The 15,810-nt window shown below is 41.6% G+C and overlaps 1 protein-coding gene across 9 annotated transcripts in view; it reads left to right on the top strand.

The window, feature by feature from the left end:
* Positions 1 to 15,810, top strand: part of DTNA (dystrobrevin alpha) — a 234,632-nt gene that overhangs the window by 97,764 nt on the left and 121,058 nt on the right. For 2 of the 9 annotated variants that reach the window (XM_071554580.1, XM_071554575.1), the window contains exon 1: positions 8,486 to 8,582. The exons of 4 other annotated variants lie outside the window; for them this stretch is intronic. In XM_071554580.1, the coding sequence (XP_071410681.1) occupies positions 8,557 to 8,582 (26 nt within the window). In that variant the 5' untranslated portion in view covers positions 8,486 to 8,556. Of the gene's footprint in view, positions 1 to 8,483; positions 8,583 to 15,810 lie in introns of those variants that run through there. 3 more of the 9 variants (XM_071554585.1, XM_071554582.1, XM_071554581.1) reach the window with 3 other exon arrangements.

The raw sequence follows: 15,810 nt of genomic DNA, 5'->3' as shown, positions 1-15,810 counted from the left end.
TTTAGGATTGTACACATAGTCTTATGTGTGCTTGGTTCGTGCAGGTGGAGACTGCCTTGAGCCAGCACAAACAGTGATGTGATGGACCGTGTAAGGCAAGGTTCAATCTGTGTAAGTTCATGACTGAATGTGGGTTTCGATCCTCTCCACAATGCTGGGGCTCTTCTCCCTGTGTTAGCAGAAACATAGAGGGAAACAGTTCACTCAGCAAGAGCAGTGAGAAGATCGTATCTCAGACACGTTACTGCTTCCTGCTGATCTTTCAAACCTACTTATTTAGGCAAGCTGCTAAAAAGGACAAAAGATGGCTATTGGCAAAGCACTGTAAGTAAAAGCTTTTGGAAGTAAAATAATAAAGCAGTATGTAAAATTGCAGCAAAAATCTTACTTCTTTCCTCACTTCAAAAGTGTAAATGGGCCATGAAGTGTAATCAAATATTAGAGTTAAATATAGTTTAACAATGCATTTCCCTTAATCTCGTCTGTGTTACTTTTATTCTATTACTACTTTCACTCTCCTCTGCTTTTATGTTAAAAAGTTGCACTAACAGAAGTACAGTGTCATTTAAACCATGAATCACACAAAAGAAAATAATTATTAATAGAATTGTTTTATTTTAAGTCATTTTACATATTGTGTAATAATACCATACTTGAAAGTTGGAGAGTTAATTTTTAAAAAAAAAGTTCATTGTGTTTTTTAAGAACTGTTCTTGTAAATACTGTGGTTCTTTATAGTGAGAAGCCTTGTCAAACAAAATCCCATGCAGACTTCTGTTGCTTGAGGACAAAATAACTTTCATAGCATTCAGGGAGGTGAGCTGTTGGAGCCCCATAGCAGAATGCACATGCATGGCAGCAGGGTAACATAGCAGAAAGCTTGGGAGGACGTGTATAAAAGCAGATAAGTAAGAATTTGTTCTTGTTGCCATGGTATCTGGACAATGTTTACTTCACCTATCTGGTTCTTTCCCTGTCTTCTGGAAGCCTACAGCCCTGACCTGTAGTGAGGTTCAGCCTCAGACAGGCAATCAGGTCCAGTAGCATGTGGGAAAAAAAGTGTGTTGTTTTGTTGTTTTTTTAAAATATGGTTTCTGGCACTTATGATTGAGATGGAAAGCTCCAGGTAGTGAAGTGTGCATTATCTGTTCAGGTAGCCTAAACCTCACCTAAGCACACCATCAGCTTGCAGCCCTGGTTAGCAGCAGGAGCCCCACAGAGATGGGTGCTCCTCCCTGCTTTGTCCTGACTCCAGGGAGGGTGGTGCCACTGCTGCTTCTTTTGTCACCAGGGCCTGGGAGAGGCGATGGAGCTGCTCCACCTCATAATTGGTGGGAAGAGAATTAAGGAGAGATCAGCAGTGGTCCTGGGGTCTCACCTAGCTGGTGGCCCCTTTGCCCCAGTCCAACTCTACCTGCCAGACTGCAGAATTGGTCTCAAATAGAGATACTTAGCTGTTCTGGAATTTGTGGCACCTTAATGATTATCTCGAATAACGGATGAGCTCTGCACATCAGCTTCCTTTGTAGTATGTGCCAAGCTGTGATTATAAAATGCCAGGTTCTGGTTATAAAAGCACTCCGTAAGATATATATGGCACACTTCCCTTGATGTCCTTAAACTATGTGCAACAAAATAGACCAGACATGCATATCAATTTTAGCTTTTCAACTACTAATGTCATGATGCTATCTTCAGAGACTTTGGTCTTATCATGGTGCCATAACTGCAAGTGAACTGCCGTAGTTGAAAGGTTGTTGGCATATCCTTTGTAATTTTGAAAATAAAATACCCTTGTCTCCCTCTGGCTGAGTGGTTAATTCACACTACAGTGGCCCTACTTGATAATTTTCTAATGAAAGACTCAAATCCTAGGGTTAATTAAAGCATGGAATAAGTATCTTGGGAGGCATATGTAAATGCTAACAGGATTCCTACCACATATCTACAGAGGCAAACATCACCATGTATAGTTTATGCTAAGCTGAGGAAGGGAAATCCTTAGATCTCTTATTAGGCAGAATTCCTATGTTTTGTGACAAATGGAGCCGAAAAACCCCCTCATATGATAACAAAACTACATAAAATTTGATAACAACAGTATATAAATATATCCCTAATAATCGCAGGAATTAAACATTCTGGGAGATTGTATAAAACTTTGTATTTGCAGGAACTTTAATATCCATTCCTATCAGATGAAACTGGATCTGGGGTCGGAAAGCAAGGAAGGCTGCTGTGCCTGACCGAAACTGCTGAGGAAACTGTAGCAAACAGAATTATCTATTGATAGTGTAATCTGGCCAGTACTGCTGGGCAGAATATTTTGGAGAAAAACTGCATGATCCCTAATCACAGGTGATCAGAAGTATTGTTCATCTTCTTGTCTAACAGCCCTGGTTCTGAGATCATCCACTGTCACACACCATCCACCCCTGGCACCAACATTGACTCAGAGGGCAGGGTGCCATTTCATGACTTCCACCCTTCTCCTTGACTGGCCTCCATTTTGCCCATGAGGTTTGTTTTTGTACTGGGTTGACCTTCTTTAGTTTATGCTGATTAGCTGAAGTAAAAGCAAATAAATGGAAGAAGTGGCCTAGAGCTTTTGGCAGAAGCCCTCATCACTATTCTCTCAGCAGATATTTGGACCACTCTGGCATAAGGAGATTCTGCAGAGGGTCCCTCCAGCCCCTGGATTGCCTGGATTTTAGGTCTGCACTCCTGCAACTGATTTTGTTAATTTTAAAAGAGATTAGGGTTTTTCTACTTAGAGCAAAACCTTAGAAAATGTACTGATACCATCTGCTTTAAGCATCCAACTTGGATGCAATTCAGAGGACAGCATTAGGAGCAGCAATTCCCAGTAACTTCATTGTAGAGAGACAGGTGTCTCTACGCAGGCAATTCACAGGTCATTCATGTTAGATGCTTAAAATAGAATATACACAAATTCAGACAGACTGCTGTCTTCACCTAGTCCACTGCCTGTGTCTGTTTATGTCTTAAAGGTGATTTATCATTGAGCTGCTGAAAGAAACCTTGCACGCTTTTAAAAATGCCTGTCCAATGTGAAAAAAGGGCATCTACATGAGATCATGACTGCATGCCCTTCACAACATGTGTGCTCCCAGCACATATACACACTTCACACCTAAGCTGCTTGGGAGGTGGGAATGAGGGACTGACGCGTGGAGTAAGAGAGCAGGAGAGTGCTGGGCAGGACTGGCAGCAGCCATGGGAATGAGGGACTGACAGGTGGAGTAAGAGAGCAGGAGAGTGCTGGGCAGGACTGGCAGCAGCCCCACTGCTTTTGGGGGAGCAGCAAGAGGACAGTGGTTGCGCTGATTTAGCCCAGATGGTTTTCGAGGTAGTTTGAACTTTTGCCTCTGTGGAAGTGTGTTAAAATATAAATGAAGAAATGTGTTTCAAGTAGAACTGTCTCTGCAGGAGTGTAGAAGCGACCATAGTGGTAGGGAGCCTAATTGCTAATTTATTTGCAGATGTTTTTTTTAAACTTGTCCTTTTGAGAACCATTAGAAAAAGGCCATTTCATCAGACTGCTCCCTGGCCCCTTGTGCATTTGCTCTGTCGCTTTGGAAGTGCCTGAGCTGTCCCTCTGCTATAGCGTTGTAGTACAGTCTTCAAATATTTGTTCTCCCCAGTGTTACAGTGCTGCTTCATATGGCATCACTGGCTTTGTACTCAGTGCCATAGTAACTGTTCTCTGGAAGGGCAGCAGAACAAGGCGAGGAACATGTCAAGGAGAGAAAGAGAGAAAATGCAAAGCCAGACCTGACATAGTCTTGACATGGATGGAAAATATTTGAAAATGCTTTGAGGTGGCTGGTGAGTTCTCTTTAGAAAAGAGAACTAAATAAACAACTCGGAATAGTGAGCAAAAATTCTCAGTGGCTCACCAGTAGTTAACAAAGGGATTGCACAAACCAGTCCTGTGTTGGAAAGAATGCTTCTAGCAGCATAAAGAACACAGGTCAAACCTTCTAGTTCGTAGGCTATTCACAGCAAGTGAGTTCATCTTGGGAAAGAGGTAGAAATTATGAAAAAGAGGCTGGAAATTATGTATAACTTCCTTGCTTGCTTGCTTGCTTTTTTCCTCTCTCTTTTTCTCTTCTTCTGCCCATGTATCTGGATTTTCCCAGTCACTCAGCAAGCCCGTAGGAGCCATCTGAAAAGACAGCAGGCTTCTTGCAGGCATTCCATGGAGTTTTATGCAGGCAGGGTCTCTGTAGTTGGTCTTTGCCAGGGTATAGTTCCTCATCTAGCTTGGTATGAGAGCATACATGGGTGACACACCTGTCTTCCCAACCACCTCTTCAAAGAGTTTTTGTGCATTCTGACCTGTTTTGGTTAAAGTGCTTTGTTTTGCATTCAGAGTTTAATCACAGAGACACACATTGAGCAAGAAATCCCACTCATAAAAGAATCTAAATAATTTTTCAGGACACTGCGTTCTTGCACCATAGGGCTTGACTTGTTTTTTTGACTTCCAGTGGCATGCAGTGCCAGTTACCAGATATTTGGATCCTCAGGAAGGAGGGAATAGGGAGGAGGATCAGTAATGACTTCAGCTGTCACAATCTTTTTTTGGCTATTGCAAGGTAAGGGTGCAGTTTTGTAACACAAACTCTGCCTGCCTCAGTGCCAGGTCTCCCCTGTGCCAGACCATGACTGCTCTCCTGTCTCTGCATGCCACCTCCCTGGCAGTGCTGGAACAAAATATTTGCAGTGCTGTAAAGCGGCTCGGCTGCAGAGATGATTCTACGTTGTATTTCCACTGCTCCAGCCTAAGGCATTATTAATTTGAGAAGGGCATCCAAGTCGGCTTGAGCACAGATGGGCTTGTTAGCACTGGTGCACTGTGGCCATGCCCTCTGGCTGTCTCTGCTGTCCTGTGCAGTGGCTTGCATGGGCCTCACAGGCTCTACAAAGCCATGCTGGATCCATGCTGTTGGGACTTGTAGAATCCAGATCCCTGAGGAACTTCTGGTGGTAAAATCCAAGCGGCTGCATGAACACTTTATTGGGTCCAACATGTCAGGCTTAGAGCCGGAGCTGGCATAGCATCTTGTTGACCCCCCTCAGGAGCCAGCTGCGTGACCCTGTGCCATACCCAGCAGCTCTGCTGAGACACACTGGCTGGCTCAGCCAGGATGCAGCTTGGATCAATGGGACTTAATAGTCCTGGCTCCTTGTGAAAACAATTAAATGACAGAAAAAAAAGAGTGAGTGCTGGCCTCTACATAAAGGAAAGCCTAAAACTCTGATCCAGCTGTGGCTCAGAGATCTGACAGCAAACAGACCCAGCCACAAGTGTTTGCTTTTAATATCTTGCAATCTCCTGGGATCTGCAGCCCAACCTTCAGCCATTTGTGCCACACTAGTGAGGTCTTTCCCATCCATCAACCCAAGCAGCTGCCCAGTGCTGGGCAGGGAGGCTGTGGAGGCACAGTGAAGAAAGCTACGCTGTCTGTCAGGCAAGTGGGGGTGGCAAGATGTGATTCCTGTGCCAGTTCCTACTTGGCTTTGGAAGAGCCGGAGCAGTGCTGCAACTTCATTCCTTGTGCTCACTCTGTTTTAAGAGGAGAGTTAAATCTTGGCAGCTGCTGCAGACTGAGTTCCTCCAGAGGGAGTCAGTGCTCATAGGAACCAGACCTTTATTTTTGCGTGGCTTGAGTATTGTGTGAAAGAATCCATTATACTACAGCAATAGGAAGAGAAGTAGCATTTCTGATGAGAAAGTCTTTTGATGGGAAAATGGCCATTTGTCTTACAAGTGCAAATGTACTTTGTGCCATCTGTGTCAAACAGCCCCTGGCCAACAGGTGTTTAAAGAAAGGCAGAGTAACCTTCCTTTGAGTACATTTGACATTGGCTCATTCTCCTCTTGTGTTTCCCAGGTAGTGTATTAACTGACTCTGTTCCAGAACAGTAAGCACACAATGATGCTTCAAGCCATGCTCGACCCTTTCCATACCAACTAACTGCCACCTGGAAGCTGGTTTCCACCTTCCTTAGCAGCAGATTCCAGGTGCCTACCTGTGTTAAAAAAAAACCAAAAAAACACTGAAGAATTCAGGGCTGTCCCCCATTACTGACAAGCACAATTTCTAAAACTGTCTGGATTTTCCTGCAGATCCCCTGAATTTTGCTACAAATCTATAGGAGTGAAGGAGAACTGGGTCTCAGGGGGAACACAGCAGGACAAAGAAGGACTGTGAAAGCATGAAGTCATGACTGACACAGAAGGCTGCTTTTGGCCTTGGGACATCAGACCAGACATGAATTATTGAAATTTATGGCTCTGAAAATCTATTTGTTGTCAGCCCTTCTGTAAACGGTGAGCAGGTGCTGTATAACTGCAAGTGCTATTGAGTGGGAAAGCCCTCTGGTCAGAAAGTGGGAGGTGGTTCTGCTGGGGCTCCAGCCTGCAGTTTCAGCTGCCTGACCTGAATCATTTTTTGGTTCAGACTGTGGGATATTGCTCTTAAATAGCCTGTGTTCATTTCTTTTACAACAGGTGATGTTGTTTAATAGTCCATTACACTCCTTCAATAGGTTTTCATTTTTACTTGTTTACTCTGTGCACAATTAAAATTAAGTCACTGACAGTATACAAGACAGACAGTAATATTAACAGATGGGCATGGGAGGTTTGCTTACCTTCCAGCTTCTGGGGTTTTTGAATGGTTTGTGTGTAAAGTACCACAGAGTTTGCAGGCAACTGTGTAGCAACTGAAACTCAGTCACATTACACAATTTGAGGATGTGCTTTATGGTCTATCTGTTCTTTTGATAGTATTTGGGGAAGAAAATTCACTGTGTATTAACAATTAACAGAATAGGCATTGAGTAATTGTAGAAATTACTCTGAGAAGAATCCTCTTGCACCATGTGTTTTATCCCTGTATCCAGAATGCCAGACAGAAGTGAATAAATAAGTACCTATTTCAACACAAAGTAAGGTGACTCTTCCAGGAGCCTGTGTTGCTGCTTTCCATCTTCAGAAGTCTCTTAGAACAGCTGCAGCAGATTTTGAACATCTACAAAACTGGAGATCTGTGAACTCCAAAGCCAGCTTTTGCTGCCAGATGCAGTAAGAGTCCACAAACAGCTTTGGCAGATCCTGTATGAAAACAGGGTAAAAATACTATGAATTCATTTGGATGGAGTTTGACTCTACTTGTAAAACAGTAAGAGAGAATGAATTAGTAATTAGGGGTTTATGTTTATTTTTATTTTGGACTCTCTAACAGGGTGGGTTGAGGTCTGTGATACCAGTAGCTATTTTTTCTACATCTTCCATTACATTGAGATAAATGGAGAACTGAATAGGAAAGTTCACTGTTTGATGATGCAGTTGCAGGACTACATTCTGGAGCAATAGTATCTTTAACACCTTGAACATATTCTGAAATGAGAAGCAGTTACTCCAACTCAAATGCCTGGCACGTTTTGAGGAAGGCAGGTTCCTGGGAAAACCTTGTTAAGACCAGTTCAGAAAAGCCTGGCACAGTTTGTATGGTAGGTATCAGGTTGCTGCCGCTTTAGTCCCTAATCTTGAAGACGCTTCCTACAGGTGAAAGGCTTGGTTACATATTGCATGTTTTGTCCTCTTCTGTGGGGAAACTGCTGGAGGAAGAAGATGGCCATGCTTTACAGGAAGAATTTGTTGTCAAAGATGCAGTTGCAAGACTGGGACTTTAGAAGTAGTGGTTCATGTATTCTAGTACACTTCCCAGGGCAAACTTTGGTATTACCAAGATGCCTCAGCAGTACAGGAGTTTTGCTGTGGTTAGTCCTCATGCTTTATCCAGTAGGGCAGTGTTAGTAACGATTATTTAGCATTTTCCAGAAAAATGCAGTTCTGTTTCACAATCAAACAACTTTGTAAAAGTTTTTTTTTTTCCAGACCACAGGGGTGCAAGACCATGGCTGTTTTGGTTTTGCAGGTGTAAATCTGGTGTTTGTCACCTTTACTGGCTCTGCAGCTGTTACTTTTCTGACTGCTGAGCATGATTGTGTGATTGCAAATCCTATGGAGATAAGAACCTAAGTTTTGAAACCAGTGAATGTCAAGAGCAGAAAAAACAATGATCAGCTGTTTAAGGGGTAACTGTTGACTCATTTGTTTTCTTAAAAATAAATAAAGTTGTCCCCCAAAGCAAAAGCTGTAGTTTAACTGTATATTTGTTTTAGGCTTTGCCATAATGTAGTTAACATAGATGGCATGAGGCTATCTAGGTTAGATTTGCTGCACAAGAAAACAACCCTGACTTTTACCGGGTGGGTGGACGGGGAAAAAACCCAACTTTTTGTCAGTCTTTTGTGTTGCAGCAGCTGGATTCATTGCTGCTATAGCAACACACCACATGATGAGGTGTATTAGATTGCTCTGCGCAGAGCATGAGGGGGAAAAGGAACACAGCTCTTTTCTGAAGGTAAAGGTTGCACTGGAGTTTCTACTGGAGAGCTGGGGAAGGTCAAATGCTCCAGTTCACAGCACATGTTGTACACAGCGAAAATTAGGGGCGTATGGCGGTGCTAAACTGCAGAACCAGGTAAGGTACAGCCACAGCAATTAACCTGAGATCTTACCCTCCTCAGTGGGGCAGCACAACTTCCTAGCGAGTTTTCCCTCAGTATTTCCAAGTGGCTTTTTGAAAGTTGGTTTACTAACCTGAAAATGTGAATACATTGACAATGGTTTAAACTGTTAGAGAGACTTTTGCTGCTGGGAGACCTGTCTTACAGATTAGAAGGTGCTTCCCCTCAAATCAGTGCAATATGTGTATGTAGTTGTTTTGTGGTTGTTTCAGCTTCACTTCAAAATGCTGAACAAGTGTTGGTTTTGTTATTATCTGCACAATGGTTCAGAATATCTCTCTTGTCAGTCAGAATCCAGGGCATTATCACTACTTAGGTTTTTTTTATTATCAGTACTTTTTAACAATGTGCTCTTTAGCATTTTATTAGCATTTCTTTCTCTCTCCCTCTCAATCTGCTGCATCAGGCTGCCTGTGTCTTCTTGGAAATGAATTTTCTTGTCATTTACTCCTTCAGATTTTATGCTGCCTTCTTAAGTCTAGCAGTGTTGTTAATGCAGTTAACCAAACTTCAGTGCACTTGTAAAGACATGAAAGGTTATTGTGTTTTTTATCCTGTTAACCATTCATCCACACACAGGTAAATAGAAATAATTAATGTTAGCATTGAACTTACATGTTTATTTGGGCTCAGATCAAACTCAAAAAACTACTTACTCTCCCATGTTCTCTATGCACCTTTCTTTTTGCTTTTACATGTCACTAGGTTAAATGTGACAGGCTTTCAAGTAGGATCCATTAGATGGAGGAAGACAACAGTGCTTTAGAAAGGGAAAAACTGAGGGACCAAAATGGTAGTGGAGAAGGTGGAGAGCCTGCCTGAAATTCAAGTTAAATGATTTAGTAGTTTTCCTGCTTCACATGAGGTGTTTCCAACATTTTGAATGCTTTCTATTATCTGCAGCTTAGAACATATTTCTTCCTTACCACTGGCCTCTGTTTATTTCACCAAATAGTTACTGTTCTCTCCTAGTAGTATAAAAGGTAGTTAAAGCCTCAAACTTCCACTCCACAGATGATTCTGCTTACAGAAATAACAAGAATCAGAGGCAGATATCTAAGCACTTTTCATGGCAATTTAGGAACAGTGGTGAGGCTAAAGACACTCCCTGGTTTCTCTCAGAAAGCACAAGACACATGGTATGGATGTGTGTGCAAAGCCAGTCCATCAGAAATGCTCCAATGTATTTCATGGTATACAGATACGAAATAGGAGGAGAATGTGGCCTGACCCAGTACTTTAACATAGGGCATGGCAAGAGTGTTGAAATACAGTCTTTCTCCACAGCTGTAAGAAAAGATTTCAAGTGAGCTTTCTGTTTCTTCAGATACTTTTATATCCCTGGTGGTCCAGGGTTCAGAGCACTCATTGCCACTGTAGGCAGGTTGGAAGCAGTCCTGTGGAAACTGAGGGCTGATATGAAGGTCAGGCCTTCCCCTCACTCACCCCTTTTAGTGGCAAAAAGTGACAGCCTGAGTTAGGATATAACTACCTGAGGGGTAGGCAACTTTCCCACAAGCAGAGAGCACGTGTGCATTATTCAGCACTGTAGGAACTGTGTGGTCAGAGCTCAGATTTAAGTAAGGCTCCCCTGGCAGTAATGAGGTGAATTCAGCAGAGTTGAAGAAGCAGCCACTTGGTGCATCAGCTTACAGGAAAGAATTTGTGAAACAGAGAAACATGGAAACATGCAGCCCATTAATAAGCCCAGAATGAGACAGGTTTGCAAGAGATTGAGTTGTGATTCTTGAAAATGAGGATTCAGAAGGGGTGGAAATCTTTGAACAGGAAGATTAGCTGTACAAGGGAAAACTCAAGCAAAGTAGGACAGTGATTTAGCTCTGATTCCACCACTTCAAGCAGAGGAAGGAAGACCAGATCAAATTATTTAAGCAATCAAAGAAGCTTAATCTATCTAGATCTAGAGCCCTGGTTTGATTGGGTGAATGAGGAACCTAATTTAAACAGCCAAAAGCTTTTTTCACTGATACAGCACATCCATTGTGGCCTAAACCATAAGGCACTGGGGATGCAAGTGATTTATAGCATAGTATCATTAACACACTATCTTACTGGCTGTCACAGAGATGCTTTAGGGCTGAATTTGTCCAGGGAATTAAAAAATTAAGGAACTTAGATAAAAGAAAACAGAGGACCCTCAACTAAGTGTTTTCCTCTCTATTTGTCTTTGGAATCACATCTGTGATAGTTTATCACAAGGAAGGGAGAAAAGGAAGTGAGAGTCTTAGGGGCTTCATTGTTAAGCAAAATAATACTGAAAAGAGTGTCTAGCTAATTGTCTTTGCTTGACTAGCAAAAAGGTAAGAGATTATGGAAATATGGGTATTGGAAACCATGTTCTTGATGAAGCTTGGTGAAGAGAAGGAATAGTTTCCTTCACCAAATAATATTCCATTGCATTTTTTTCTGGGATCAGACTCTACAGATGTTCTCAATGATGGTAATCTTGGTCATGATTTGGTGAAGAATAGTGTATTTTGAAGTATCACATTATGTTCATTTGTAGGATCTGTGAGTACATGTGAACCTTCCCCCTTGGATTTCACTTACTGTCTCATTAATCCCATTGAATCTTTTATAAAACCTTCAAAACAAAGGATGGTGTCTTATATGTCTGTAGATGGCACAATAATAATACCTGCTGCCAATTGAAACCTACGAAAGGTGCAGCAAAACAAGCAATAATTCTTTTCAATGTATGGGTGCCTTTTGTACATGAACCAGCTGAGAAAGTCATGGAAGACTTCTAAAAAGCAGTGCTGTGCCATCAGAATAGTTTCACTGCATGATTTTGCAATTCAGTTTTTATTCAACATTAAAACTGTAACTCATTAATAATGACAACAAATTTGCAAGACAGATCTGATCTGCATACTCTTACAGATTAAAATCAAACAATTTATTGATGTGATAATCTTTTTACTAGGTTTGGATTTGTGGAAAACAGCAGAAATACCAAACTGACTCTACTGGAAAGAAAAAAATTAATTTTTTGAACTGACATGACTGTGTGTCAGCCTTTGAGAGGAATGAAATCTGGAATCTTGATTAGTAGGAGTCAAAACAAACAAAAAATTGTAAGGCTTTGTGATATGATGTGTGTGTTCCTTGTATGCAAATAGTAATGCAGGCAAAATTCCAATATGGAACAACTTGCAGTGACTAATTGATGTAGGAATATGGGCACCAGTAGGAGCAGGCCAGTCCCTCACTCAGCCATCAGATGGCTGAGATATTTTTCTAGGGATAAATATGTACAAGAATTATTACAGTAGCAGATGCTACCTCTAAGGGTTTGGGCTCCACATCCAGATGTTCATCTGGCTCAATCAAAATGGGCAAAAGCATTTCCAAAGGGAGGACTGAACATCTCTAGGGCCACATCTCACATCAAGAGTGCACACTGGCAGCAGTCCAGTGTGTCTTCTTCATATGCAGGAACTGCTCTCAGGAACAGTTATTTCCGAAAGGTCCAGCTACTTAAAGCATTCAATGTGGAAAATTAAAGAAGACTCTTCTTTTTGGAAGAAAGCTTGCTATGAAGTCATCCCAGGGGAAGCTGATTCAGTTCTTCATAGGGCACAAGAGCTTGTGGCATCAGGATGTCTCTAGGACAAGCTTCAATATTCATTAAATCTTTAAGAATGTGCTGAAACAGGTCAAACACTTGGAGCAACTTGTGGAACATGAAGCTCTGGTCCAGGACTGATGTGGCCACTGACCAAGAAACGGAGGCTCTATATTGCTGCCTCAAGGAGAGACGTGAAGCTGCCACTTGGCCACATTTGCCTGTGGTCACACTTTGTATAATTCTTCCTGTGAGGAATTTGCCTTCAATATTGCCAAGTTCCAAGTGCTCACAGATCACGAGTCTGTGCTACACGGCAGTGATGAGATGCTAGTAATCCTCTGCTTTCCGGCTTGTTGCATGTTCTTTTCTGCAGCTGTGAACCATGGCAAACTTCTTTGTTCTTTTGCAGAGCAAAAGAGTCTGTTCAGTCTCCTGTTTCCAGTAGTACAGTCTCTAAAGGACAAAAAGCCAAGTGCTGTGACACCCTGAGAAGAGATTCTCTTTTTCTGATGGAGCAGTAGAGGTACAACCAAAAGAAAAGCCCTTTGAAGTGGGCAAGGTGGACATATAGTGCAGAGACCTTAAAACTTACAGATGCATTTGGGAATATGTGCAGATGATTAGTTTCAGTGTGGAGTTAACTTCCTGTGAAAGAAAAAGAAAATCAGCTTCTTTAACCAGAAGCTTAGGGCCTCCTGGGAATACCAGGGGCTGTAGGTTCTAGCCCTGAGCACTTCACTGTCACCATCCAAACTCGCTAGGCCGTGGCAGATGAACCTTAGGAGTAAAGTGTGGGGCCAGTTCTGCACACGCTGTGCCTCACCTAAAATATCCATTGCGCAGGCTGGAAGGGCACACCCACGTGGGTAGAGCCCTTCCCAAATCTTAGTTCGTGAAGCCTCACCATATATACATACATACATTGAATTACTTTGGTTTTCATGATTTCCAGAAAGAAAAATGACTGAAGAAAAGATGAAATGTCATGAGCTCTTTTGTTATAGATAAGTGATCTAAGAAGGGCTTTCTCATTGGGTCAAGGAGAGTACAATACACACCAACTGTAAGTCTCCCCTTCCATTTGCTGGACAAGTAGTCTGTGAATGATGTCAAACTATCCTGTTCTTCTGTGATGCTTAAGTAGTTCTGGCTGCCTCTGAGGCTGACCGTCCCAACCTCATTGAGAGCTGTAGCCAAGCACTGGACTGAAAGCAGCTGGATTTGCAGGGCTGAGAGGCGCTGTGCCACCCACCCACCTAGTAACTGGAATTAAAAATGCTACTTCTTACACATTTATGTCATGAGGTGAGGACTAAAAGCCTGCCAGCTGCCTTTAGTTAGAGGTATTTTCGTATGGAGTGATTCTTAGAGTGGAAAGAGGCAGACTAGACTTTCAAGCACCCTTTGAAAATGACAGTGAAGCTGAGGGTGCACTGAGGAATGCCAATACTGGAAAACTTGGAACATCTTGACTGTTAATTCTGCTGAAGATAGCAGAACAAAGCAACAAAAGGGATTGCTTTTTTGCATTTTTTTTCTTTTTTTCATAAGCCCTAGGCTTCATAAAGGCATTAGCCTTCTTTATTGTCAATTTGCTTGGAAAAATCACTGCTGACATCTCACCTAAGGATTTATTCTCATTCCAGTCAGGCTATCTTTCATTATATTGAAGCTTTCTTGGATTTTTACCAGTGTTAAATTATATTGAAAGTATGCAGATGAACATTTAAATTAACAGGGTAGTTGAAATGGAAATATTGCACTGGCACAATTAATTTGTTTCAGTTTAAATGTTTATTAGCTTAATTGGATATTTACAGAACTAAGACAAAAAAAGTTGTGCATCTATTTCCAAAGACACTAAAGTGAATGTGTACTTGTGTTCAAAAGTTAAATACCCACTAATATCCCTTAAAACCAATAGTCTGTAAGACTTTATTTCCAAAACAAGGTATGTTCTGTAGCTAAAGGCCAAATTTTTTATGGTTTCCTATCAGTCACCGGTTTGTTTTATGATTCATTAGGATTTATGAGCACGCTGAAGTCTTCGAGGTGTCAAGAGAAAGAGCTTACACTGTACAAATGCTTGGGGCAAGAAGAACAGTTAGGGTCTTCTGCCTGACAGAAGATCATGGAGTATATGATTCTCTTGTATTCTTTGTAGACTCTTTGCAACTGGTGAGCAAGATCCTCATGAGGAAGAGCTGTTAGAGAAATCTGTCTGCTTTTTCCTTTACCTGTTGGAGGGAGGAAAGGGTCTGCAGGTGGCAGAAAAGGGAAACTAGGAGTCATTCCAGCTTTCCTGGAAGAAACCAGATTTCAGTTAGTTGGCTTTCCTAGGGTGCCTAATTTAACAGCATGGTCAAACTGTATTCCAGTCTAGAGGGAAAATTCAACAGCAATATTAACACCAAAATTAAATTAATCAGACTACATCTGTATGAATGCAAATACATTTTCAGACAAAGCAAGTGCTGCAGTATGTTCCAAAATAGGGAATAACAGATGTTTTTTGAAATATGTTTAAACAGGAAAAATGCGCTTCAATTGGTTTATTTTAAAGAAATTTATGTTTAGAAACATCTAAGGTTAATAAAAATGATATTGTGCAATTTCCTCAAATATCATGGCTCTAAATAGCAACAGAAATAGATCTTTCCCCCCAGTATCTAATATAATCTACTTCATCCCCTACATTAGTTTTCTGAGAGGATTTCCATCATCAGGCTTTAGGGATTACACTTAAACACTGAGGTCTTGAAATGATGGTAATTATTAATCTTTAGCAAGTATCCAGTTAGACCTTATTGACTTTATGGCATTCAAACTTCTCTTCAGATTTTGCTAGGTGATATTCCCCTTGTAGCATCTACCTCATTTATATACATGGATGTGCTGGGACAGTATCATACAGTGTCATACCAAGCCCTCCAGATTGTGGCAAACTTTTATCTCCATGTGTGAGTTCATACATCTTAGCAGCACTGCAGGAGAGGAGACGGTTACCTTGGGCAGTGAGGTGGAGACAAAGATCAGGATATGCCTCCTGTTTTGCTAGAAGTGTGGGTGTAGCAATTTTCAAAGAATATTATCCTACCCTATAACTGACTGCATCAATTCTGAGCAGTTTAAATGTACTGTTTTGTGGCGCTTGAGGAAAAAAGCCTAGTCCTTTGGCCTCTAAGCAAAGGAGTTAGTTTGATTTTCATCATTTCTTGTCAGCCAATACTTCCAACACTTTAATAAGAAGGGCACTGATAGGTAATCCATAGCTTTCAGGCTGTATATTCCTTGTATTTACCTTCTCCTCTTTCTTATTCTTACTGCCTTCCCTTGTCTGCATTGCCACTCCCTTCTCTTCCATCTGTCCTATTCCCCCTCCCTATGTTGTGCACTTATTTCCCTCTGTTGTGCTATTCCTTGGAGCAGATTCGCATTTCCTATAGGCCAGATGCTCTTCCTTCGAACCTATGTGTTAACATTTATTTGATGAATCTCTTTTTCTCATCACTAGTACCTTTACTTCTTTTCATTGCCTTGAATTGTTCCCATGTCTTCTGTTTGTCTCATCTTTGGTGGCTAATTTTTTC

Source organism: Pithys albifrons, chromosome 4 (assembly GCF_047495875.1).
Source record: "Pithys albifrons albifrons isolate INPA30051 chromosome 4, PitAlb_v1, whole genome shotgun sequence".
Lineage (NCBI taxonomy): Eukaryota > Metazoa > Chordata > Aves > Passeriformes > Thamnophilidae > Pithys > Pithys albifrons.
Note: the sequence above shows the minus strand (reverse complement) of the source record. Positions and strands in the feature narration are given on the sequence as shown.